Raw genomic sequence first — 27,269 nt, forward strand, 5'->3', positions numbered from 1 at the left:
GACTGGATGCTCAGGGAAGATTTTAGCTAAGAGAAGGCTAAAGTGTGCCTAATAAGGCCTGGAACTTCTCAACCCAGGGTCTATTTGCTCAGGTGGAGACCTTAATCCGAAGGTCTGCTTCTCATTGCAGCAAGTGAGGTGTTCCAGTGCCTCAGAAATCTCAAACCCTCCTCTCTCAGCCAATGGCATCACTTGGTCTGCAGCTTCAGCTTTCATCTTTCTGTATTCACACTTCGCATCAGAAAGATGAGCTCTTCCCAGGGCTTCTCAGCTGTTTCTGCCTCTCCTCCTGGTTCCCTTGTGGGGCACAATAAACAAGAGTTCTGCAGCATCCTTCTGGCTGTCCGTTGCCATTCTTATCACATCTCTTTCCTCAGCATTCAGGAAGCATCCTCATCCTATTCTGTTCTCTTTCAGTGGGTCACAGATAGCCCTGGACATGACTGAGTAATCAGCAATGTCCACTAGCCTGACCTCCCTCCTTTCAGCATTTTCCTTTTGATCGCATCATTGGCTGTTACTCCCCTGAGTCTGACCACTCGCTAACCTGCCCAGGGAGGACTATCTCTTGCCGGAGTCTAGGTTGAATGGCTTCCCAGGGGCTTCCTTGCCTTGTCACATTATTCCAGTTTCATTCATCATCCTGTGCATCTGTCACGCCTGAGTGTGTCTCCTCAGTGTGCCTCCCTTCATGATCAGCTTGGATTCTCTCACCTAGTTTAGCTGCTGGCTCAGCCCCTCCAGGATGGAAACTACCTGACTCCATGGTCTCACCTGCTCAGTCCGAGCACCAGCCGAGGTAAACTCAGATAGACATATTTATTATTGTTTATATTATGGTAGCACTTAGAGACCCCAAGCAAGATCAGGGCTGCATTGTGCTAGGTGCTGTACAAACAGAGGATAAGAGCAAACCTACCCTGGAAAGCCGACAATATAAACAGCCATGACAGACTGTGGTGCAGGTAAAAAGTGTGCATAAGGGTCACTGGCAGTGGAAGGATTGAGTTACTGGGTATAGCAGCAGGCATAAAATCCCAAAAGGTTTAAATTTAATTTGTATTTTATGTGAACCAATTTCCCCACCCTCCATCGCTACACAACAAAACACACGTGCTCGCATAGCATATATTCATAGCAATACTTCCCACACCAGCCTTCTAGTCCCTTATCCCTTCATGTGCATGCCTGTACACACATGATTACACACCTTTCTACATAACCCGCCACACGCAACACACTCCCCACTCTCTCTCTCACTCACACACACACACACACACACACAATCACACTCCTCCCTTCAGAATTTACTCACCCCCATGTACACTCCATACACACAAGCCAACAGTCCCTCAGACACCTAACACACTGCCACACACGTGCACACACACACATACGCTTACACACCTGTATTTACTCACACAAACACACACTCCAGCACCCCTTTTCACACCAATATACCCCTCCCCCCCGCAGAGACACACATTCTTCTCACACAATTCCACATACCCAAGCTCTCCCATCCACATGCCTGCCCCTCATACCCTTAGATGTACACTTCTCTCTCACACATACACCTAGTCATGATGGCTGGGTGTCTGGCTGATTATTGGAAGGCTATGTAGACATGTCACCCCAGTGCTGCTGAGGGCTGCTTCTGTTTATACCATCAGTCACGCTCGCCCCTGTCCGAGAGTTTGAGATCATAAACAGAGCTACTGTGAGGTCTGACATCCATTCCTGGCGGGAACAAGCAGCCTCCAAATACTGTTTATTTGTAACTTGTACACAGCTCAGGAGCTAATGCAATTCCTGTTATACACAGCAAGGTTTCCAAGGCAAGATGTAGCCAGGGCTGATGCGCTTTGTATAATGGACGCTTGCTCTGGGAGCCATTTCAGCCGGGGGACTGGCCAGGTGTGATGCATGGCTAGAAAGGGATAAACATCCTGCAGAATAAATAACTCTCAAAAGACCTGTAGGGAGATAATATTTGTGTTTTTGTGTGTTTACATATGTATGAGTAGGGTCCACAATGTAATCAACAGTCCCTGTCTATGCTGTAATCTGATATCATTTAAATGAATTGTAAACACGGGATATCTCGGTATGCACCTCTATGAATGTACTATGAATGGTGGAGGAAAAAGCAAATACAGGCGCTGACTTCTTCTGGCGCCGGTTCGTGCTCAATCCCCCTTTGCTCCCGTCCCCGTCCCGACTCCACCCGTGCCCCGCCCCCTCCCGCCCACATTCCAACCCCTTCCCCAAAGTCCCCGTCCCAACTCTGCCCTCTCCCTGTCCCTATTCGACTCCTTCCCCAGATCCCCACCCCTGCCCCGCCTCTTCCCCGCCTCCTCCCCTGAGCGCGCCACGTTCCCGCTCCTCCCCCCTCCCTCCCAGAGCTTGCTACAGCTGTTTGGCGGTGGCAGGGAGGAAGGGAGGAGCGGAGATGCAGCGCGCTGGGAGGAGGTGAGGCGGAGGTGAGGCAGTGGGGGCGGGGAGCTTGGCTGCCGGTGGGTGCAGAGCACCCACTAATTTTTCCCCATGAGTGCTCCAGCCCCGGAGCACCCACAGAGTCGGCGCCTATTACAGCAAATGGCCTAATGTTAATTTGTATAGCTAAGTACCATTGGTGGACCTCCTTCAAAGTCATCCTAATTACCTTTTATTCTCCGAGGAAATCCCAACTTGTCAAAGAGGACATGAAATTGTATAAAAGATCTTTGGGTCCTGATTCTGTCATCTCAGGTCTGCTTAAGCTTCATCATGGGACATTTGAGTCGCAAGACTGAGGTCCCAGTTATGCTGGTTTGCCCTGAATATGAGATTTGGACATTGGACCTATGAACTATTTCTAAAAGAACTCTTTGCAACTACGAAGCTCACCATCTGTGTTATGAATCTGCACCTCAGTGAACTGAACTCATGCCTGTATGTATATTGATCTTTTAACCATACTCTCTTGCTTTTGTTTTTTAATAAATTTTAGTTTAGTTAATAAGAATTGGCTGTAGCATGTATTTGGGTGAGATCTGAAACACATTCATTAACTTGGGAGGTAATGTGTCCGATTCTTTGGGATTGGTAGAACATTTTTTTTTATATGATGAAATAAGATTTACAGAAATTTTCATCATGTTTGACATGGGTATCTGTATGGAGGCCTGAGGCTGGATCACTTTAAGGGAACTGTGTTGTTTGGACTTCTCAGTAACCAGAGAGGTAATAAAGAAGCTGTTTTATGCTGGCTTGGTGAATCTAGGTACTGTATTGGAATATCCAGCAGCTTTATGGGGATTGTGTGCACCATTCTTTGCAGTTCACCCTAATTGAGTGACCACAGCTGGCTCCCCACTAGGACCACGGTCACAGTGGCGCAGTCGTGCTTGGATACACATCACCACAGGTTAATTGGGTTTTTGGATACAAACCACACACGCTTGTCAAAATTTAATTTTGATATTAGAGAGTTTAAGGTTAAAAATCAGTTTCAGTGTGTGACCCATGATCAAGATCCTGACAGAAAAAGCCTGGAAGAATTGTGCTTACAGAGAGGGTTGCATTTTAAGCAAAAGGACCCAGAGCAGGAACTGAAAAATCTGTTAATTGCCAGTGATAAGGAAGCAGACCCAGCGAAAATGCTTGCAATGAGAAACTAGCAGCTAGAACTTGAACAAAAGCAAAAAATAGCTGATACAGAGGGAGAAGCTGCTGAAAGAGAACGCCTGTGTTTTGAACACGAACAAAAAATGGCATATATTCAACTGCAGAAAATAGAAGCTAAGGCAAAAGTGGACAGACTTAAGCTCCAACTCAAGAGAATAAAGCAGGGGTGGGAAAACTTTTTGGCCCGAGGGCCACATCTGGGTATACAAATTGTATGGCGGGCCATGGATGCTCATGAAATTGGGGTTGAGGTGTGGGAGGAGGTACAGGCTCTGGGCTGGGCATGCAGGTTCCAGGATGGGGCCAGAAATGAGGAGTTAAGGGTGCAGAAGGGGGCTCCAGGCTGGGGCAGAGAGGATGGGGAGCGGGGTAAAGGGGCATGAGGGCTCCGGCTGGGGGTGCAGGCTCTGGGGTGGGGCTGAGGATGGGGGGCTTGCGGTGCAGGAGGTGCTCTGGGCTGGGACCGAGGAGTTTGGAGGGCGGGAGGGGGATCAGGGCTGAGGCAGGGAATTGGGGCGTGGTGGGGGGTGGTTCAGGCTCTGGGCGGCACTTACCTCAAGCAGCTCCCAGAAACAGAACATGTCCCCCCTCCAGCTCCTATGCAGAGGTGCGACCAGGTGGCTCTGCTGCGTGCTGCCCTGTCCTCAGGTGCTGCCCCTCCAGCTCCCGTTGGCCATGGTTCTTGGACAATGGGAGCTGCGGGGATGGTGCATGGGGTGGGGGCAGTGTTCGGAGCAGAGCCCCCTTGCTGTCCCTATGCATAGGAGCCAGAGTGGGGACATGCCACTGCTTCCAGTAGCTGCATGGAGCAGCCCCCGACCCTGCTCCCCACGGGAGCACTGGAGCGAGGCAAGCCCCAGACCCCGCTCCCCAGCAGGAGCTCGAGGGCCAGATTAAAACAGATGTGGCCCACGGGCCATAGTTTGCCCATCCGTGGAATAAAGGAAAAGAACTATATCATCCTGAAAAACCAGTTCCTCTCAACTACAAAGATGGGGATAGAATCTATCCAGTTTGTAGCTATGTTGGTATGTTGTTTGACTCTAAGCAATTGTCTGTGTGTAACCAAATTTACCCCAACACTGCCACCTTTTATGAAAATGCTTTTACTGTGAGCTCAGGTGAAGGTAACCCCATAACTTGTGCAGAGAATATAAAAGTCAATGGGAAAAGCTGTTTAGGGCAAATTACAGCTTCTAACATCACTCTTATTAAAACAGATTTTGTCAAAGAGGAAGATTATTTACCAAATCAGAGTGTGAATATTGTAATCCTCTTACTATATGTATATCGATCTTTTAACCATACTCTCTCGCTTTTGTTTTTTAATAAATTTTAGTTTAGTTAATAAGAATTGGCTGTAGCAAGTTTACTGTAAGTGTGCCTTTGGCCAGAATCCATCTTGAATGGAATGGTGCTAAACATGAAGTTATAGCTGGTGTAAGGAAGTTATTGCCTAGGGATCTTTTGATTGGGGATGAAATTAAAACTTCATTCAGTCAAGTTGATGACATAAACCAGTTACAGGGAAGAAATAATCCTGAACCTGTCTGCTAGGGGAAAGGATTTGCCTATGGAGGGTTTCTCCAAATGTTTGTATGAGGAAGATAGTTGTTTGTCTGTGCAAAGACGCAGTGCATATGTGGAAAAAAATTCTGATTGTCTGTCTGGTATCTCAGAAGTGAATCTGGCATTAGATAAGGTTCAGGAAGATGTTTCTCTAGAGCAAATTGAAGTTGGTGATCAGGTTAAAGCCCTAACTGAGGAAGAAAAGGGTAATTTTTTTATGGGTGAAGGAATGTTGGCTAGCAAAGCTTGGGAAAGTGAGCCTGACCCAGGTAAAAGTGATGTGCTTAAAGTAGCTCAGTGTAATAAGACACTATTTATGGAAAATAGCAGTTTATCTGTTAAGGGAGGGCAAGGCAAAGAAAGTTTAGATGAGCATAAGCAGCCTTCTGAGCTGATGGCTTTGCCTAATCAGCAGTTTGGGAAGGCAAGGTTAGTGGAACATGAGTATCCCTATACCTGGGGTCTCAAACTCAATTTACCTTAGGGCCAGTGCCAGTCCTCAAATGTCACTGAAGATGGTGTTCGGAAAAGAAAATGTTTATATTGTATTTTTTATTTCAAATTTCTTAGAAATAATAAAACTGTCATACAATGTTCTACAATTCTTTGCCTGCCAGAGAGTGTTTAGTGTTTGCCAGACATCTGGCAACGTTTCAGTTCTGTCAGTTTGTTGATGTTTGGCCTCAGAGACTGAGCAGTTGAAACCTTCAGAATTGCAGCAAGGTGTGCGTCAGAGAGTTGTGTTCAGTCGTTGTGTTTGACTTGTTTATATTCATTGTGGAAAAAAGTGATGCTGCCTCCATGGCTGACTCTGCCAGCAACTAGTGATGGTATCTCTGTCCCTCTCCCCCAGCCAATGGGAGCTGCGGGGGGTGGTGCCTGCAGCAGACATTGGGCAGCGTGTCTGCACACGTCTCTTCTCCGTGGGCCGCAGTGGGGAGTTCTCGGGCAGCAGATGGCCCGTGAGCTGGGACTTTTAGACCCCTGCCCTATACCTTACCTGTTACCAGTGTGTAGAATTGTGACAGTGAAGGAAATGTTCCTGTGTCTGTTAGGGATAATGACTGGCCCATGAAGGGAGCTACTCCAATCTCCAAGCAATTGCCTGTGAACAGCCATGCGTGCTGGCACAAAGGAAAAGATATCCCAAGCTGTTTGTCTGTTAAAGGGGAATGTTTCTCCAGCTTTTTTCTGTCTGTAAAGCAGACAGAAGAAGCCTGTCAGCCTATGATGGTTGAAGATTTATCAATTAACCCAGAGCTGATTTTGGATACAACTAAAGCCCAGGAAGGAAGTGGTCCTGAATTTGTGTCCGCTAGGGATGATGATATTGTAGCTAGGTTTCATCCAGTTGACATCATAAATAGCTCCCAGAGACCAAGTGATTTTGGTGCTTCTATTTTGCCTGTTGCTAGTGTATTGCTGTGTAAAGATATGACAACCTTGGCTGGTCAGGGTGACATCATAGCCAGGACACAAGGAAAGCTATGAAGGTGATTTGACTGTTACCCACTGACAGAGTGGAAACTTGTAACAAGCTAATCTTTTGACTATGAAGTCTAGCAGTTTACCTGAAAGGAGTTTTTGTGAAAATCCTCCTGATGGGCCAGAGGTGATTCTGGATGTATGTGAAACTCAGAAGAAGTTTGGTGATTTGTCTGTTGTGCCAAAGTCGGTTCTGGACATAAATAAAGCTCAGAAAGAATCTGTTTCAGTGCATGATATTTCAAAAGAAAAGGAATTTCTTAGTGAAGTCTTTAAAGTCTGTGAGAAGGAATTGTTTCCAATTACCCTTAATGGGCCATCGTTGATAGTAAACAGTCTCTCTTCTGGGGAAAGTGTGCTGGTGACTAGTGGCCAAAGTCTTTCAAATGAAAATGAATCCACGGAGTTTGCTTTGGAAAAAATCCATTGTGGATAGCTTTGAGGAGATTTCAGATGGAATAAAAATTGTTAGGGAGTTTAAACAGCCCTATAAGCTTAACTAGCTTGTCGGGGAGACAATGGTGTTGGGACAGGACTGTCTCCCTATTGATTCTTTGAGTAAACAGTCTGTATCTGGTTCAGAGGGAAGACTAGACAGTTGAATCTTCAGAGCAGGAGGACAGTTGTGCAGTTAATCTCTCGGGAATATAGGGGATGGCAGGTAAACTTTCATCTCTAGATAATTTGGATATGACTTGTAGTCTCTTAGTGGACTGGACATCTGATTCCATGTGGACGCAGAGGTTGGTAAGGGAAGAACAAAAAAACCCTGAGTCTAACGTGCTAGTGGGAATGGATGGTATCTCTTTAAGACAGAGTCCAGCCTTGGAATTGGTAAAGGTTGAGGATTTGAAAATGAGTAAACAAGCTAGTGTCTGTGTTGATGCAAATTACCTGACTGACTGGGGGGAGAAAGACTTGCGCATAGCCATTAGTAAAGAGACCTACGTGGGACAAAGGGTTAACTCATCGGGTTTCCACAGCTAGGTACCATACTTGGGGCCAAATCAGGCTGAGGCTACCAGTGGAATGAAATTGGGTGGGTCTAATTACCAGTGGAGATTTAACGGCACCACAAAAGCATCACGTTGTCTGGCCCAGCTAGAACCATTGTCTATGAAAGGCATGGAACTGGGATAGCAGGAGGTGCTGCAGGTCCAGGCGGAGGTGCATGATCAGAGCAGGATGGGGGATGGATGATTGGAAGAGCAGGAGATGTTGTAAGGCAGCACTGAGATATGATGATGAAGCAGATTGTTTTCAGAAGACTGGGATGTCAAGGAGTGTAGGCAGGGAGAATTGGGGTTCACTGGGAGAACTGCGTGTGCAGTGCAGGACTCGAGGAGCAAGGGGTGCTGCAGGTGAGGAATGAGAGCCCTCAGCTACCGGGCGTGGAGAATCCAGGGCTGGGCTAGTAGGGCATGTGGAGAATCAGGATTGAGCTGTTTGTGCAAAGCCTGCACTGAGCCTGCCTGCATCGCGTCGTGCCAGGCTCTGTATTAATTCCTCACTTTCTCCAGCACCAAATTCATCCAGTTTGAAACAGACAAACAAACAAACAGCCCAAACCAATGAATCATTCTAATGAGACGATTCCGGCTGGTCAGTGAATCATCCCAGAGAGGCAGCCTTAATGAAGAAAAAGGCCTACTGTCTGATCGGTTAAACACAAGCCTTGTCAGGTGGTGCTCTGTCATATGAGAGGCTGGAAGAAGCATTCAAAGGGAGGTGGCCCTTGTGGGGGCGGGGGAGAAGCTGAAGTTGACTTGTGAAATATGGGCATCTGTTGTGCTGCGATAACTAGTGGGAACAATTCGATTATCCTGGCTGTGTGCTGTCATGGATGTTTGGCCTGCCCATGGAAGTGGGGCTCCCTTACTCTGTCCTACATTGCAGAAGGAGGGCAATTGATGTCAGTGGGAATCCTGGATGACATCAAAGGGTATGTCTGGTTGCAGCACCAGTGGAGGGCCAGCTGCCTGAGCTTAGGCCCATGGGGTAGTGCGGGCTTGAGCACCAGTTGCTAGCTGGAGCCTCCACTGGTGCTGCAATGTCCACACAGCGAGGTTGAGCTCACTAGCTCAGGCCGTGCAAGCACAGCTGCCGTGTAGACATATCCAAAGAGAGCATATAGCCCTAGGTTTGTCTCTTCCCCATTCTGTGGGGCAGACAGCACGAGATCCATCAGCGCCCCTTCCTCATTAGAGAGGCGCCCAAACCAAAACCATGCATCAGAACATGGCTGTGTCTGGTCTGCTGCTGGATCAGAGGTTAGCAGACTGGGCCCATCTCTTCTCCAGACCAACAGCTGCAGAGGGGGCAGTGATAGGTTGCGTCCGTTGCCCCATAACGTCAAAACACATCAGCAGCTCCAGAGTTCAGGTTGGCTTTAGATTTGCACTTTCAGCTGGAACAAAGTTCTGGAAGCCTATCTGTTAGTGCTTGTAAATCTATTCATCGCATGCCATTCATGCGTGAAGGCGCTAAAATCTAGTTTGTCATTTGCAGTGTTGCGTAATTTTTAGTTTAGTGTGGTTTCTAAAAAATGTCTAACCTCATCTGAGGCGCAAGTGAAGAATGATTGGTCTTTTTGGGTTGTGTGTATGGGTTTATGTGCTGGGCTGTGTAGCCTATGTGTATAAATAGAAACTCACATGCGAGAACTTGTGTTTGCTAGCTAAGTGAACTCAACTTGTGTTTATGGGATGGGATTTGTTAGGGTTGTCTCATGGCAGGAAGACGCTGCGATCTAAACATCAGATTCTGCAGTAGCAGATCAGTGAAATGATTAACACTAAACGTGTGCGGAAAGCTAGCAACAAACAGAGCAAAGGATGGGTAAGCTGATGGGAACATGCCTCAATCACAGCCATATACAACCCATCAATGGTCAGAGTTAAGGTTACAATTTACAGGGCCTGTGATGGTTCATTGTGCTGCACCTTGCATAGACTTTAAGGTCAGAAGGGACCAGCATGATCATAGTCTGACATCCTGCACACTGCAGGCCACAGAACCTCACGCAGCCGCTCCTATAATAGACCCCTAACCTCTGACTGAGTTACTGAAGTCCTCTAATCAGGTTTAAAGATTTCAAGTTATAGAGAACCCACCATTTACACTAGTCTAAACCTGCAAGTGACCCATGCCCAATGCTGCAAAGAAAGGTGGAAAACCCCCAGAGTCTCTGCCAGTCTGACCTGGGGAAAAATCCCTTCCTGACCTCCAGATATGGTGATCAGTTATATCCTGAGCATGTGGGCAAGACCCACTAGCCAGACCCTGGGGAAGTGTACAGCAATACAAAGTGTTAGACACTCACCTTGCACTCACTTTGCGCAAAGTACGGAGGGATGGACGGCCAGGGAATCAGGCCTTGCATTATGGAGCTATGTTGCTAATGTTTGCAATGTGTTCTGTGAGGAGCCTGCATTATTGGTGAGTTTCCTGAGGACATGTGGATTGCTGATGTTTTACATTTTTGTTTCCTTGTTTCATCATGCTTGTGTTGGTGATGCTGTATGTTGGTTCGTAACCTTCACTGAATTATTGTGTAGGATTTTTCCCTAAATGAATACGAATAAGGGAGGCATCAGGCATCTTCCAAGAGTTGTATATTACTGCTGCAGCATCACCCACGATTCCCCTCTCTCCTCCAAACCCTGGGGTGTCTGAAATGTCCAGGTAGGTGGGGAGAGACTTTGGGAGCTTTTTTCACTAACAGCATAGATGTTGGGTCATTATTTTTATCGTTTATCGTTTGCATTGAGGTGGTTCTGTTGTGTAGTGCTGTACACACAGCCAACAAATGGGATCCCTGCTTCAAAGAGCTTGCCATCTAAGTATAAGATGTGAAACAACAGGTGGATACAAGAAACAGAGCCATCGAGCAGAAGGTGTTAGGGAAGTTAAAACAGGGCTCTCCCTCGTACCTCAAACCCCTTTGTATTCCACTCTGGTCAGTCTTTTTAGCACAATAAATAAAGGAAATAGATGAATTTGAGGCAAGGACAAAAATGCTGCCTCTGGATGGGCTCTTACAAAGAGAGACACAGCTTTTGCGGCAACTTCTCCCATCCCTATCCCTCTCTTTCAGCCACCTCATTAATGTCCCCCATGTATTTATTAAAGCTCTGCAGCCTGCTGTAATGTAAACTCAGGAGAAGCCCAGGGTATGGACAGCAGATTTGTTTCTCTTGCGAGGCTAGGATGATGGCTGTGGGTTTGTTTTTCTTTCATAGTCAACATCTGGATTGATGCGGAGGAGAGCAAACTGCAGTGGACCAGTGCCTCTGAGAAGCAAAGCTTCCTGTTCATCTGAAAACTGCTAATTTGGGGCCTACCAGCTCTGCCAGTGACCCTTTAAGGGCGGGACTGCATCTTTCTGCAATGAAACCTCCCGTTGAGTGGCTCCTTGGCAGATTTCAGGGAATTTACATTCTCCTCTTGTATAAGAAACTTCTAAGCCTGCTAGATTTCCCTTACAGAGTACTCTGTGATAAAGATGCCAAACACAGCAGCACACAAGCAGTGGTGTAACTGCAGTGCATACACAGGTGGTACTCGTTAAGGGTTTGCTCAGCACAAGGACAGCAAGCAGTTCTGCTGCTTCCCAACCGGAGGGGAAATAGTTACGTACCTGGGGGCATATTAAAATGCCCCTGTAATCTCACTGCTCTCTGCTTTTACAATTCTTACTCTTGAAGAGTGTGTAGGGGTGGCCATGAGGTTAGCACAATGTGTGTTTTTAGTGTCATTTGTGTCCTTGTTTTATTGGAGACTCTCAAAGCACTTTACAAAGGTAAGGAAGTGTTATAAACCCTCTTTTACAGATGGGCAAACTGAGGCACAGAGTGATTAACTGGTTTGCCCAGGATCATACACATTCAGCGGCAGCGTGAGGGACAGAACCCAAGTCTGCTCACTCCCTGTGCCATTCAAACCACAAAGCCAGGATAGGATTATTAATTGTAATTAGTAACTGTGCCTAGAAGCCCCAGCCAAGACTGAGGTCCCATTGTGGTAGGCACTGTGCATACGCACTGAGAGACAATCCTTGCCCTGAGGAGTTTTCCATCGAAATAGGGAGCACAGGCAATGGGTGAGAGGGAAACAGGCTGAGAGTGGAGAAGTGACTTGCCCAGGGCCACAGCTGATCAGTGGCAGAGCCAGGGTTGGAACCCAGTGCTGAGCTCCCCATGGAGTGCCAGAGCCACTAGACCAGTGGTTTTCAAACTTTTTTTCTGGCGACCAAGTTGAAGAAAATTGTTGATGCCTGTGACCCAACAGAGCTGGGGATGAGGGGTTTGTGGTGTGGGAGGGGCTCAGGGCTGAGGCAGAGAGTTGGGGTGCAGGGGTGAGGGCTGTGGGGTGGGGCCTGGAATGAGGGGTTCAGGGTGTGGGAGGGGGCTCTGGGCTGGGCGGGGGTTGCAGTGTGGGAGGGGGTCAGGGCTCTGGGCTGGGGGTGCAGGCTCTGGGGTGGGGCTGGGGATGAGGGGTTTGGGGGGCAGGAAGGGGCACGGGTTTGGGGAGGCTCAGGGATGAGGCAGGGGATTGGGACGTAGGGTTGGGGCACGGGCTTACCTCAGGCGGCTCCCAGTCAGCAGTGCAGTAGGAGTGCTAAGGCAGGCTTCCTGCCTATCCTGGCACCACAGACCGTGCTGCATCCCGGAAGCATCGAGCAGCAGGTTCGGCTCCTAGGCGGAGGCACGCAAGTGGCTCCGCGTGGCTCTCACCTGCAGGCACCCCCCCACCAGCTCCCATTGGCCGGTTCCCAGCCAATGGGAGGTGGAGCCAGTGCTTGGAGTGGGGGCAGCGTGCAAAGCCCCGTGGCTCCCCCACCTAGGAACCAGACCTTCTGCTGGCCGCTTCCAGGGTGCAGCGGAGTGTCAGAATAAGTAGGAACTAGCCTGCCTTAGCCGCACAGCACCGCCGATGGGACTTTTAACGGCAAGATCGGCAGTGCTGACCAGAGCTGCTGCAACCCAGTGCCTTACATTCTGTGACCCAGTACTGGGTCGTGACCCACGGTTTGAAAACCACTGCACTAGACACCCTTCTTCTTGAGCTCGAGACAAACTATTTTGAGAGCTGCCTGGACACATCAGCAGCCCGCCCCTTTAGAGGAGACTATTGGGGTTTTTACAGACTATGTATTATTCTCTGATAACAACTTGGGCTGCAGGGCTCATAAAAGGTTTGTTTGTTTTTTTTACTAAATCTTTCTTTCACAACGGCAGCGATGGTTGGTAACATGATCAGCCTTTGGAGCCTGGCTAGACCGTGTCTCAGCAACTGCCTGTGGCTTTCTCCTCCTTAGTGGTCACTATGCAGAGCTAATGCCCTGGATCATATTGGGGGCTAGTCTGGCCCCCTTTGGCTCCATACACATCCTTCCACAACATTCTGCCACCACCATGGCAACGTGGAAATAAACAGACCTTCCAGATTCCACACTTACATCATCCCCTTGGCAATCAAAGGGCTAATCAGAGCAGGGGCTGCCATTTACGGTCCAAAAAAAGAAGTCGAAGGCAAGTTTGAGGATCCGGGTGTTTGGTTTTTTGTTTGGTTTTTTAAATTAAGCTTTTAATCCCTGGCCAAGTTGAAGCGGCAGTAATGCGAGTCACTGGTCCAAACTGATCGTTAACGCAGTAACGTTTCCAGTAGGGATAAGGAGGTTTTAGTACCGTTATATAAGGCACTGGTGAGACCTCACCTGGAGTACTGTGTGCAGTTCTGGTCTCCCATGTTTAAGAAGGATGAATTCAAACTGGAACAGGTACAGAGAAGGGCTACTAGGATGATCCGAGGAATGGAAAACTTGTCTTATGAAAGGAGACTCAGGGAGCTTGGCTTGTTTAGCCTAACTAAAAGAAGGCTGAGGGGAGATATGATTGCTCTCTATAAATATATCAGAGGGATAAATACCAGAGAGGGAGAGGAATTATTTAAACTCAGTACCAATGTGGACACAAGAACAAATGGATATAAACTGGCCACTAGGAAATTTAGATTAGAAATTAGACGAAGGTTTCTAACCATCAGAGGAGTGAAGTTTTGGAATAGCCTTCCGAGGGAAGTAGTGGGGGCAAAAGATCTATCTTGCTTTAAGATTAAACTCGATAAGTTTATGGAGGAGATGGTATGATGGGATAACATGGTTTTGGTAATTAAATATTCATGGTAAATAGGCCCAATGGCCTGTGATGGGTTTTAGATGGGGTAAGATCCAAGTTACCTGGGAAAGAATTTTCTGTAGTATCTGGCTGATGAATCTTGCCCATATGCTCAGGGTTTAGCTGATCGCCATATTTGGGGTCGGGAAGGAATTTTCCTCCAGGGCAGATTGGAAGAGGCCCTGGAGGTTTTTCGCCTTCCTCTGTAGCATGGGGCACGGGTCACTTGCTGGAGGATTCTCTGCTCCTTGAGGTCTTTAAACTACAATTTGAGGACTTCAATAGCACAGATATAGGTGTGAGGTTTTTTTTTTGTAGGAGTGGTGGGTGAAATTCTGTGGCCTGCGTTGTGCAGGAGGTCAGACTAGATGATCATAATGGTCCCTTCTGACCTAAATATCTATGAATCTATGAAAAACGCAGAGCCCGTCTTTTCCCCACGTACGGTTTGCAAATGGCTGCTTTGACTTTGTCATGCCGCCCTTTCGGTTCATCAGTGCCCTGGTCCCTCTAGCAAGAAGCCAAGCCTGGGTGCCGTGGAGCTTTATTGATTGATTGACTGATTGTTTTCTTGGTGTGTGTTTCCAGGGTAACAGCTGGCGACGGACGCTATAAAGACTCCCCGAGGCCTCCCTCAAGGGAAATGTCCAAGTCTAAAGGTCCCAGCCGAGCTGGCAATTATGGCGCTAGCACCTCTAGAACCTCAGCCACAGCACCAGGGGGAGTCAAGCAGTACCCACCAATCAGCGCCAAAATCAAGGGTGAGTGAACTTCTCACCTGGGGAAACACATTGTAACTGAACCACGTTAGGGAAGAAATAGCCCTACTTGTCCCTGCTTTGCTCCAGCTGGAGTGAAAGAGTTGCCTTGATACCATGGGGATAGGCAGAGAGATAGACGGAAGAATACCTGGAATAAATGGGAATTACCCAGTACAGTATCCCAAGATGACGGATGGATGGATAGATGGTGCTGCTGATGCTAATAGTGGTTGATAATAGTTAGCACTTCTCATCCTAAGGCAGGCAAGTGAGCATTTCTATAGATGGATTTGCTCTAGATAGGAAGTCAGAAAGACAGAGCTGGAGGGTGGGAAAGGGACTAGTGGAGAAGCTCGTATGTATGGAGCCAGACTGGGTCCAGTAGGCCACAGCCAGAGTTCACAGGGAACCAGCATCTCTAGGTTGTGCCTGTCTTAGTGGGATGCCAATGGCTGCTCAGGCTGATGGAGAATTGGTTACATCTGGTTATCACTGTGGCTTGTGCAAAATCTGAAGTAATCGCATTCGAACCAGGGAGTAACTCCTATAGGTCATCTGCAGCCTCGGAGGATAGGAAACAGAGGGGCTGGAGACCTTCTTGTTAGGTCAGTGAGTCTCAAATGATGGTCCATGGATCACTGCCAGAGCCCTGCAGAGACCTTCCGGTAGTCCATAATTGACGGCCAAGCAACAGAGTTTGGAGTGTTGGGATTTGGGAGTCCATCGGGAAATCTTTCTCTTATGAAGAGATGCTTTCCAGGATGGAAAGGTGAGAAAGCTACGACCGTATGGGACAGTCACCTTTGCAGTCACATTCCCATCTGGGGCTGTAGGATACAGAGAGCAGAGATGATCTCATCTGTGCCCTGGAGAGACAAGGGGGAGGAGGTGATACTTTCCATTAGGGACGGTAACACCTACACCATGGAGTTCTGGAGAACAGGAGGCTAGGAAGCTTCTGGTCAGGGTAACTCCTTCAGGGTAAACCTTCTGGTAACTCCCATAATTATATCCCCATGCCAGGGAATGGGATACAAGGCCAGTGGAAGACTAAAGACCTTCTCATTAGAGGATGGTTACCCTCATTATTAAGCTCTGAAGAATGGGGTTTAGGGCAGGAGGGCTAGAAACCTTACGGGACATTAGTCACAAGATCGCTTCCTTGTCTTGGACTGAGATGATACATGGGTAGGAGGAGAAAGGAGCTTCACAAGGAGCATAGGGTGTGAATCTCTTCTGGTTGAACCTTTTATATAAGTTAAAGGGGGGGCTGGCTCGTTCCTCTCTTTATGTTAACATTGTACAATCACATTTCCGTTTGCATTCCAGGGCCAGGGGCTGGAAAATATGGCCGGCAGCCTTGCACTGGCATCAGGAATCATGACTTCACCATGTTTGCAGAACCAGCCTACACAATGCGTATAAAACACACGGAGAAAAGTGAGTTACAGACATGGAGCCAGTTCCTCAGCCCGTGTGAATTGGTGTCGCTCTATTGACATCAGTGATTTACACCAGCTGAACATCTGGCCCACAATGCCCTAGAATACAAAAATCCAAAATGAGTTTGAAACTCTGTAGTCGGAGGGAAAGACAACCTGAATAAGCCTCAGAGGCCCAAGGACTCAGCACCTCACGAGCATGTGGATAGTCTTAGTCCCAAGTGTCCATGGACTGAGCACCTAATTTACAGAAGGTTACAGGATAAATGACATGTGCTACAGTCCCTATGGGAGAAATGCATTGCTTCTTGGATGTCTCCTACCCAAATGGTAGCAGAGTGCAGGAGTGTTTCTGTGGTGCTATCAGCCCATGGGCACAGAACCAGCCCATTTCTGGCACTTTGTCCTGGTTGGGGACAAAATCTTCAGCACAAAGACATGTGGTCATCATGCCCAGCCCCTCTAGAATCCCAGTTCTAAGGGCTCTAGGGGAAGCTAGAGGGACCAAAAAGTCAAACCAGTGCAAGATGGTGAGCTGAGGGTCAGATCTCTCAGCTGCGGCTTGTGAGCTGATACTTCCTGAACTGAATTCTTCTCCTTTCTCTTGTAGTCTTGGCTGACACAGTCAGTCCTGGTGCCTTCTTCATAGACCCTCACCTCTCCCGCTTTGGGTGGTGGAAGCCGTCGTCCTTCTGCATACAGAACCGAAAGAAGAGTCTAAGTGAGTAGCAGTAACATGGCTGGTCTGTTATTTCAGTGCATTCCATGATGGTTAGGGTATGATGGACAGATAGATGAGTGTAGTGTCACAGGTTACTTGGAACGCCTTAAAATTAAGTGAGGTACAGAACTCTGAGCTTTTCTGATCATGTCTGCACTGTGTGAGTATCTGCCCAGCACTCCCTAAGCCCACAAAGTGCTGTACCAGTGGGCTAAGTGGGAAAACTAGAAGGTTTCTCTGGGGGACTGTCTTCTTTGGTTGTTCCAGTGTCTTGGGGAGAAATCTGGAGACTAGGTCCCCAGGACAGAGCGCCCATAGGTACCTACAGTAACCCTGAGTGCTGGCATCACAGTTCCTGTCACGCATGCTGCCCACCTCTGTCCTGGTGCCAACAGCAGCAGCTCTCTCATCCATCTGACTGGCTCCCAGTCCCCTAGCCCCATGTGAGCTTAATCAGGGGCACACCCATGCATCGGGAAAGATCTCAGTTCAATGGCTTTTGGATCAGGTCCAGAACCAACTGCTGCTCCACCTACCAGCTGTTAACCAGGTGGGGGACTGTTTCCTTTTTAAAGCAGGCTCCCCACTTGCTGCCATGGACTCTCTGGCCCTGAAAAGCTGCTTCTGTTGTGCTTCCCACCACACAAACCCTGGAAGGCGGCATGCATGGAACGTGCTGAGAACATTCAGAACTAGTATCACATACGCTCGCACCAGGAGGAGTTAGTTACTCTTTCATAATTTCTTGGCCTACGACAGCCCAAGCCCTCTCGGTGCTTTAGCAAAAAATAACTAACATATTGGATCCAAACAGGCCAAATTCATACCCAGGGCAAGCCCATTACACCAGGGTGGAATCTGGCCCATTGATTCTCACTGAGCCAGCTCCTCTGCTGGTGTGTATTAGCCTAGCTCCATAATGGAGCTACACTGGTTTATACTAGCTGATGATCTGAGCCTGCATCTCCTAACCTAGCTGGAATTCCGAGGACATTTACGAAGTCTCGCCCTGCATGGGGATGAAGGAGCCAGAATGTAGTTAGACCTTCTAGGGACCTTGGTGTTGCAGTGGGTAAATGCACTAGTTTGTCTTCTCTGCAGATGTGGGTTTCAATACGACATTGACTGCAACTGACATGAGGTTGAAGGTCTCATCCTTGCCCTTAGTGGGCATTTGTTTTAGCATGATACCACCGGAGTTTGTCATCACTTCGGTATGCTCAGGAACATACTGCACACCTTCAGTGCTGTTCAGGAATGGCCCATGGCACTGGAATAGCAGCTCAGAGAGAGGTGCATTGGTAGAGCTGTGGGAGATACAAGACTGGAAGAGCAACCGAATTATTTTAGCACGGTGGTGCCTTAGCGATGTTATTTGGGAGGACAGTCACTGAATAGCCGGGCTACTGGAGGCCAGGCTCCACATGCATTGTTACAGCTGCCGGTACTTCCCCCTGCTCCAACCAGGGCTATCAGCGTCTAACTTACGTGTCCCCAGTCCACCTAATGTTTATTAAACAGATGCTCTGCAGAGTGTCCCAGTTGCCTTGTGCCTGTTTAACAACACACCCACCATTTGGTAGATGAGCGGGAAAGACCTTTACCCTCTCCTCTTGGTGAATCAGGGGCTGATCTGCAGCCCTTTCAGGTCAGTGGAAAGATTCCCATTGACTTCAATGGGCTTTGGATCAGACTCTAAGGTGGTTTGTTTTTTTAACATTATTTAGAGAGGGCAGACACGCCTTCTCCCATGTGACCTCCACATCCTCTTTGGGAATCATGGGGTGAGGCGAGAAATGTATTTAATGGGAGGAAAAAAGTTACATTGAGAAACTTCCTATAGATGCATACGCCCCCTCCAGCCACTATCCAGGCTTACCAGACATATAGTGGACAACTAGCAACAGTAACTGGAAACCTCTAGCTTTCCTAAGCACAGGAAAGACTACACGTAACAGGGCCACAAATAAAGTAAACTGGCAAAAATGCCGTTATTATTAATTATACAATCAACAATAATAATAGTGCTGAGGAGCAGGACCAGGGAGGACCAGGACCAGGAGCATAGACCAGGACTCTTAGGTGCTCTACATATACAGAACCAACAGGTGGTCCCTGCCTCAAGGAGCTGACAGTCTTAGCATACGTTACTTCAACTCGTGTTAGAGACACAGAGAGCGAGAGTGTGTACTTCTACTCCCACCCTCGCAAACACATGTGGCTTGTTGACAGCAGCCACAGCTGGAATTTTGTTGGCTCTATCCAGCTGCCTTCTCTGCCTCAGCTCAGGGAGCAGGTGATGGGAAACATTGTGGCTCTGTGTAGCCGTTAGAAGCAGCTGGGCAGATGTGTAAATCCCTGTAGGGTTTGGTTTATGCAGACGAATGGGAAAGGATAACGGCAGGGGCCAATTTGGATTGTTCAGTGAATCCAGAACACCTCATCTTCCTAAAGCTGGGGGACTTGGAGAGGCTGAGTATGTGACTGCCTGAATGAACAGACAGCAACGCCAGTGCAAACCACGTGGAAATAATGGCAAGGAATCCAAGAGGGTTATGTAGCTTTAGTTTCATAATCGAGAACTTTGGAGGTTAGCTATGGAATTAAAGATAAGCAACCATGAATGACAAGGCCATTGAGGAGTTTAATGGTGATATCCTACACCACCACAGTGAAGCCCTCTGTTATAATAACTGTGGGGAGAGGGACGTGAGGTCCCCGTGCATGAGAATTGGCTGTCCTGCATCCCAAAGCAACTGCTGACAAGTCTGTCTCTGATGTCTTCAAATAGTTGTGCCCATGTGAGGGAGGAAGGCTGATCTGCAGGGTAAGGCACAAGACTAGGTGCTGGGAGACTGGGGTTGAATTCCTGACTCTATCACAGACTTCCTGCGTGAGTCTGGCCAAGGCGCTCAATACCTCGGTTGCTCAATTTCCTGGCCTGTTAAATAGGCATCAGACTGTTATGGCAGGTGGCCCTGTTATATATAGTCTTCCAAGTTCTTTATTGTTTAGCATGTGAACAAACATTTGGTCTTGTGAAGACATGCTATGTAGTGTTAGTTTGGGGTGAGGCAAGGTTCTGTGTGGCGGCAGCTTCTGGGGAGGGAGCCCTGTGAGCCGCAGGAGAATTTGCTCTCTGAGTCAGTTCCTGTGGCGGTTACCCCCTGGGAACTGGGCACTGGTGTGGGGCTGATTTTCCTGGAAGAAGAGATTGCATGCAGTTTGTGACCACCTCTGTTCCAGGACTGCCAGAGCCCCCCGCCCTGCAATCCCTGTGGGCCAAAGACCAAATCTGAGGGAAGATACCCCAAGAGTTTCAGCCAAAAGGCCTCCAACTCAGGGACCCAGAGGGCACAGGGAAAAAATAGAACATCACAACTCATGATTGTGTAATTGAGGGATGCTTGTGAGTCTGAGTCCAAGCCAAGGCTCCTGTTAGAATACAGCCTGCTGTTCCAGATGATATCATTTCCAGCTCCCCACAGAAACCACAAAGCCCACAAGGGCACAGCTACTTCCCTGGGCGTAACCCTGCAAAGAGGAAGCCAGATTACCTCACGTCTTGATCAACATCGCATCCAGGGAAACAGCAGGCTCCTGCTCTGCACAGAAAGCTTCGTCTACTCCTGTGCTGACAGTGCATGATGACATCTCCAGACACGAATATGCCTTTGGCCTGCAGGCAGATATGCGCTAAGTGGCATTCCAGACACCCATCTGTCACGTATGGGTTGGGATGTGGCAGCTGGTGTGCATTGATACAGAAATATAGGAGAGGGTATTGCTCAGGTTCAACTTCTTCCTTGGCTCCATCCACCTGAATTCTCAGCTCCATCATTGTACTCTGCTGGCCCTCCTCCTTTTCCCTTCTGGATAGCCCTCCTATCCTATCCCCTTATTTCCTTGCTGGACTTGGCCCCTGAACAGACACCTTCTGGTCCTTAAACTCTGAAACTTGTCTCCACGTCATCCCAGCTGTACCACACCAATTTGTGCCTTTAGACTATAAACTATTTGGCGCAGGGACTGTAATTTGTTTGCCACATTTCCCTAAGGTCCTTCCAGGCCTGCAGTGCTGTATACACGGCTAATAACAACATGCAAACCAAGCAGTGCAGGAGCTGAGGACCTTCTGGACCTAGTAAGGATCTGGTAGCTTGCTCAGGGGGCTTCTGCTAGGCTCTGGCCACTCCTATTGCTCTTAGCCCCCTGCTGGGCAAGTAGTCTTCCTTCCAGTTCAGTCTGGCATCGGATGGGACAGGAGGAGAGGTTGCCAACGCTGAAGGTTCTGTCCGTGCTGCCATGGGAGTGTGTGAAACTCCAAAGGGAGGTGAAGGATGTGCCACCATTGCGCTTGCTGGTGTTCTCCCACCTCTGTCATGTTACCCATTACACGACCCGCTGTGTCTGTCCCAGCAAACCCTTTTGGGGGTTAATGGTCTGAATTACCAAGCGCACTGACTCATCTGGCCTGTGGCACTTACTTAGTGAGCCTCTTAAAGGTCAGTGCTGAAGGGCTGGGATGCCTGTTTAAGGCAGAGTGCACAAATGTATCTCAGCCATTCACTCGGCACCTATGACAGTCACGCCAGCACAGCATCCAGCCCTCAGTGCCTAATGTGGGCCTTGCTTAGAATGCCCTCCCTTTAGCACTGCTCGATCTGGGGAGGTCAGTAGCAAGCAGGGCAGACGAGCTGCAAGCCGGAGGGGTCACCAAGAGAATGGAACTGTTCCTCAGGAGAGAATACGGCTCTTGCTGGAAGTGAAGACCCTGCTGCTGAAGTGAGCTGGGCATTTCAGGGAGAAAGAGATGAAATCGGTCCCCTGGGGAAGTGAACAGAGGTGGTGGGCTCTGCGTAGAAGGGCTTTGAAGAGCGAAGATGAAGGCGGGAGGTCCCCGAGGAGAACAGACAGAGAGGCCAGCACTAGAGCCCCAGGGGAGATGCTGATACCCGTAATGAGAGCAGTTAGTGGCATGTCCCAGCTGGACCCAAGCAGCAATAGTTGCTCTGGTCCTTATTAACCAACTGGCAGCCGGGGAGGAAGATGAGCAGAAAAGCCGCCGTGCCCAGCATTGCTATTGCCTGTATTTCTGTGCAGCTGCTAGGGCCCAGAGACCTGAGCTACGCGGGCTGCTGCTTTAGCTTCTTCACTTGAAGAGTTCATCGTCCCAGTGAGGGGGCGAGGAAATAAAAAGCAGCTGATGGCTTCTGCAGGTTGGGTCCCAGGAGCCCTTATGTTCCCAGCGCATCATTGTGTGGAAGAAGGGTACAGACAACGCTCTTCAAGAGCTCAGCAGCCTGGAGCCAGTTGACTCACTCACCACAGATGTCTCGGAGGGGCAGCCCATTCAAAGGGAGAGAGAAACAGAGGCAGCGAGCACAGTCTGGTCATGGCCTATGGGAAGTGCTGTGTTTGGGAGCTCCCAGATAACGGTAATGAGGGAATGTTGCAACCCTGATGATTTCACCCTGCCAGATACTCCCAAGTCTGCTGTACTGGACCCCACCCTGGGGGCTCAGAGGCTCTTGGCTTGTTGGGGGTGGGCAGAGTTTAGGCACTGTTTGTGGGCCTCCAGGCAAACCCCCCAGGTGCAGACCCCATGTCTGACCCCATGTCCAATTGCACATGCTGGCCAGTTGTCTCCCGCTTCAGGGATGGCGTGACAGTGTAAGCAGGTACCACTCAGACACTGCAAAGGAGTTTCTGAACACACAGACACACATACACACACTTTACTCATAGAAAAAGCACAAGAGATATACAGATCTGTACAAAACTAACAAATACCTGCATGTAAATCCCTCCTTCCAGTGTCCTCACCACTCTGATTGCCCCGTGGGTTTTGGGCCACTCTTTTAGGGATCCCAAGTCCTTCCTGCATCCCTCTCCTCCTGCTCAGCCTTCAGCTTTGGGTCTTCCTCTTCTTCTCTGAAGATGACTGGTGAGAGAGCTTCCTTTTATAAAGCTGCAGTCTCCTGTGTCAGATGACCATCCTCAGTCACTTCAAGTCCCTTGTCAGGTGATCCATTGCTTGGTTTCCATCTCACCTGGAAGGATGGGTTTCTCTGGGCAGTAGCTAGTTCGTCGTCCAAGGTGCTTGCCTTTCAGCAGGAGGCCCTCCCGGTTAATGACCCTTGATTGCTCTGCATTGTCAACACTTCTTGGAATCCTAGTCCAAGATGGAGGCAAAGAGACAACAGGGAAGGCGCAGGACAGTATCACAACCAAAATGGTGCTCACAAAACAAAATGAAGACATACGCTACAGATATAGATTAAAATGTTGTGATGCAGACAGGCCTGTGAAAGGAGAGGAGATGATGGAGAGTCATGTGGACAGAGCTGGGGCTATTTGTGTGGTCCAGGGAGGGCATATTGTTTCGGGCTTTCTTAGATGAGAGGTAGGAAGGTAAAACTGAGGTGCTCTAATAAGGATTTGCCTTGGGAATCTGCCCATGTGGCCATTAGAGAGGCCCAGGGAGAAGGCGGAGATGAATGAGGGTGATAAGCGTTCAGGTTCCTGACTGCCACTTTGGCTCTGCAAGCAGGTGCTTGGAGAGTCACTCACTGCGCTGGTCCCAGCTGTCCCTTGTCAAGCACCATGGGCAGAGGCAGGAGGCTTCCCTAAGGCTCAGGCTGCAATGGAACCAGAGGAGCCTTGTACTGACCAAACCCTGCCCCCATTGCAGTCAATGGCAAGGCTCCCATTGGCGTCAGTGAGACCAGGGCCTGGTCTGTTTCCTCTGACCCTCCTGCCATGTGAGCGGAGGTGCTGAGGGTCTGCTGGCCCCTCCCTGGATCTGCTTGTGTTTGGGGTCGTTTGGCAGGACCCTGTTTAGCTGGTCACCTGGCCCAAGCCTCTCCGTGGCCTGTGCATTACTATGAAGATGGAATGAGGGCCGCGCTTCTGCTGCATAAATAAACAGGGATTTGCCAGCAAACCCGCATGTCCCCGGCCGTCGCCTTATTCCCACGGCCCAGTGGGTGTCTCCCTCTCAGCCTCATGCCCGTCTGGGCTGATGTGTCACTGCCCCGACCCCCTAGAGTCTGCTCCATGGCGACATTTACCCTGGAGGGAGAGCGGCAGGAGAGGGGGGTCTCTTACCGGGTTCCCTGGTGATAGACAGTACCGTGCCACCTGCTGTCTCTGGCCTCTGCAATGCCCCTGCCTGCTCTGACTCTGACCTGCCAGCCAGTCTTCTGAGCCTTGTTTCACTGTAACGCTGCAGGGGCCTGGGGCGCTGGAACGGCTGTGAGAAAACCACAGCGCAGAGACTCGCCCAGGCCCCCACAGGGAGTGGAGATCAGGGCTGCTGTGTGTCCCCCTGAGCCCCTGCAGTCACTGCTCAGAGAGTAGGGCTGGGAATGTGCCATTTACCAATCCATCTCCTGAATGCCATGGCATCAGGGCATGACGCTGGGCACCTGGCTACCCTCTCCAAGAATGGCCCTCGGCCCTGAGGGAGGGGATATATACTGAAGGCACAAAGGCCAGTCCATGCCTGAACACCCCTTGTCTGTGCAGAAGTGTGTGTGTGTGTGTGTGTGTGAAACACTGTGCAGCTGTTTGCCCCCCAGAGCAGCAGGATGCTGAGCAATGTCGGAGGGGTCGGCATTGCCTGCTGGCGGTGCTCTCTGGCTGTGGGAAATCCAACACACTGAGATGGTTTCTTCAGAAAAGCATCAACAACATTTACAATGGGACAGCCCTGGCTGATTGGTTAATGCCTCAGTGACTCCTCCGAGGGTCGGAGCAGCCCCTGCACCCAGGAAGGCTGCAGTTACCTTGAGTCCTAAGGCAGTGCCTGGACCCTCTTGGTCTGATGTCCCAGATCCATGTCTTTGGAACAGCTCCTCTTTGTGAGCTGGAAATGGGGTTGTCCCAGGAGATGTCTCCTCCTCTTCTTGGCACAGGCCACTTTCCCTTCCACTAGAGCCAGAACAGTGGGCTGCTCCCAGGGATCAGCACACCTTTGGGTGGGCCCCCGCACTATATAGTGAGGGGACTTGCTTGGTTGTGACTCTCCATTGACTAAGGGATATGCTAGTATCTTCTTGGTTAGCCAGCATATGAGGAGATATTTGACTTGTATCACGGATGGAGCTCTCATTGACTTCAATGGGAGCTGCGCAGAATCCTTTATGGTCCCCAGGGAACACAAAGGGTGGGATTAGATTTCTTAGTGCATCTAAACCCTGGTGCATGGGGTTGGGGTGGTACAGGAGTGCATTGTCTTCTGGGCTTCTAAAATTGCTTTTGGACATGTGAGTCCCATTGAAAATGTGTTCTAAAGGGAATCACATGTAAACAGTGATGGCAGCATGAGATTTTCTTGGAGTCCCCAGGTGTTTATAATATCAGGTGGCAGGAGACAGCTAATGCACAATTTGCCTCATATAAGGGGATCTAGAAGGCATGAATCCAAAGAGAAGGCAGAGTGCTGGTGCAGCAATGGGGAGAGGGGATGGGGCTACTAGGGGAAAGGCAGGACAAAAGAGAGACCAGACTGTGCCAGAAGCTGTTGCAGGTAGCACAACATCTGACAAAGTCCTGTGAGAACTAACTGTGATTTAATGGTTGAAAATGTCATTCAAACTTTGAAATATGTGAGTTTTGCCCACTGCCAGGCATAGTGAAGGCAAGTGATCTTAAAAACTTTGGGCTAGATCCTCGGTGTAAATGGGTATCATGCCATTGAATGAAATGGAGCTGCACCGATTTACACCAGCTGAGGGTCTGGACTGATTCTCAGGGCTGATGCACAATGCCCTCCCCTGTTAGCATCCCACCCCACAGCTCTACGAATGCACCCTCCTTTCTGACTGCTGGTCCCCTGCATACAGCTCTGCCAATCCATCTCAATTCTGTCCACACCATTTCCCCAGGCCAGAGACACTCTGGTAAGACAGAAACTCTTTTGAAATGCAAGCCACGTTTGAAGTGAGGTCTGCCGTGGCCAAAGGCCTGTTGCATGACCCCACAGCGGGCACCAGCCTACACCTCAGGGTGCAGCCAGCTTCGGAAGTAGGCAGAATCCAACCCTACCAGAGTAACATTGATACCAAACTGCCTCTTGGCTCCCAGGTTTGATGAGCACACCTGCCCCAACTGAATACCACACAGAGAAGGTGCATCCGCAGGGGGAACCCTACGCACCGGCTTATTCCTTGGCTGACCGCACTCGTTACCATGAAAATGATCCCAACCCAGCTCCCAATGCCTATACCCTCCCAGGGATGCTGGGACCTAGACTTCCCATCAAGCCATCTGCCCCCTGCTACAGCATGGCCTCCAAAATGGACATGTGGAGCAACGCCAAGGAGCTGGCGAGAGTCCCTGGCCCGGCATCCTTTGTTGTGCCTGAACCGAATGTCTACTTGCACCGGCAACCTGCCTACAGCATGTGGAGAAAGTACAACTTCGTAAGGGACTCTACTCCAGGGCCGGCGGACTACAAGACCAGCCGTGTCACCATCACCAAGCCGAGGGCCCCGGATTTCAGCCTGGGGATCCGTCACTCTGAGTACCTCACCCCCCTGGTTATTGATGTTATGGAGTGAGCCAGGCCACTACTCTGGGCTGTGGGCTGTTCTTACCCTGAGGCCCCAAGCTGGGCCGTGACCGTGTGACACCAGCATATCACTGCATGTTAGTCCTAGTAGGTACAGCGCACTTGAGGCCTGATTCAAAGCCCTGAAAAGTCAATGGAAAGACTGCTGTTTATTTCAGTGGGCTGTGGATCTGGCTCTTGGCTTGAGACTTTCTGACTTCTGTCAGTGAGGTTCACAGCGTGATATGACTGCACTTGCCCAATGCTACCCCCGTCCCTTGGCCCTTGCCCCTCCCCCTCACGTCACTGAATGGTTCGCTCCTTTGTTTTATTTTTAAAATAAATCAATAAAGCCTGTTTATTTTTAGCCTGGTTTTAGGGTGTATCGGGTGAGGAGTTTAGCTGTGATGTTCCAGTATTATCGGGGTTTCCAGCCCCTCCCAGGCGCGGCATTGGTCAAATAAGGACACCCGTTGTTAAAGCCAGATAAATATTGATTGATGTATTTTTAAAGTAGCTAGTTCCCGACAAGCTCCGAGCAGAGAGCTGCTGTGTGACCAAAGGATCCCCTGTGGGCAGGGCACGCACATGCTCTCTGGGTGGTTAGGTGGCACACAGGAGACCGTGTTTTGCACATCATGGGCTCTGCTCTCCCCTGTGTTCCAGCTTTGCTCAGAGGGGCCCTGTCAGGGAGACAGTTACAGCTCCCTGATTCAGCAGCTATGGGGGCCACTTTGACTTATGCCCCTGAGGGACCATATGCCAGTGGAGAATTGGCATATCAGAGCCACTGTCAGCCTGCTCCCAACCTGTCTCCCTCCCTGGCATGTCCCCTATGCTGGGGTGGAGGGGCAGCTATTGCAGGAGCTGCTCTGCCAGCTCCCCTGG

General features: G+C 49.5%; 1 protein-coding gene across 1 annotated transcript; it reads left to right on the plus strand.

The window, feature by feature from the left end:
• The first annotated feature begins 14,495 nt into the window (after positions 1-14,495).
• On the plus strand, positions 14,496-26,696 carry ODF3L1 (outer dense fiber of sperm tails 3 like 1). Its single transcript, XM_037911119.2, has 4 exons — positions 14,496-14,662; positions 15,992-16,102; positions 16,715-16,825; positions 25,916-26,696. The coding sequence occupies exons 1-4, from the start codon at positions 14,545-14,547 to the stop codon at positions 26,389-26,391; spliced, it is 816 nt and encodes a 271-aa protein (XP_037767047.2). The 5' UTR covers positions 14,496-14,544; the 3' UTR covers positions 26,392-26,696.
• Positions 26,697-27,269: the final 573 nt, after the last annotated feature.

The sequence above is a fragment of the Chelonia mydas genome, chromosome 10 (genome assembly GCF_015237465.2).
Source record: "Chelonia mydas isolate rCheMyd1 chromosome 10, rCheMyd1.pri.v2, whole genome shotgun sequence".
In the NCBI taxonomy this organism is placed as follows: Eukaryota; Metazoa; Chordata; order Testudines; family Cheloniidae; genus Chelonia; species Chelonia mydas.

Bases quoted from the DNA above. Each gene is read 5' to 3' on its own strand.
- ODF3L1 (XM_037911119.2), top strand. From the start codon at position 14,545: ATGTCCAAGTCTAAAGGTCCCAGCCGAGCTGGCAATTATGGCGCTAGC. The intron at 14,663-15,991 runs GTGAGTGAACTT...TTTGCATTCCAG, and splicing joins AATCAGCGCCAAAATCAAGG to GGCCAGGGGCTGGAAAATAT. The intron at 16,103-16,714 runs GTGAGTTACAGA...TTTCTCTTGTAG, and splicing joins TATAAAACACACGGAGAAAA to TCTTGGCTGACACAGTCAGT.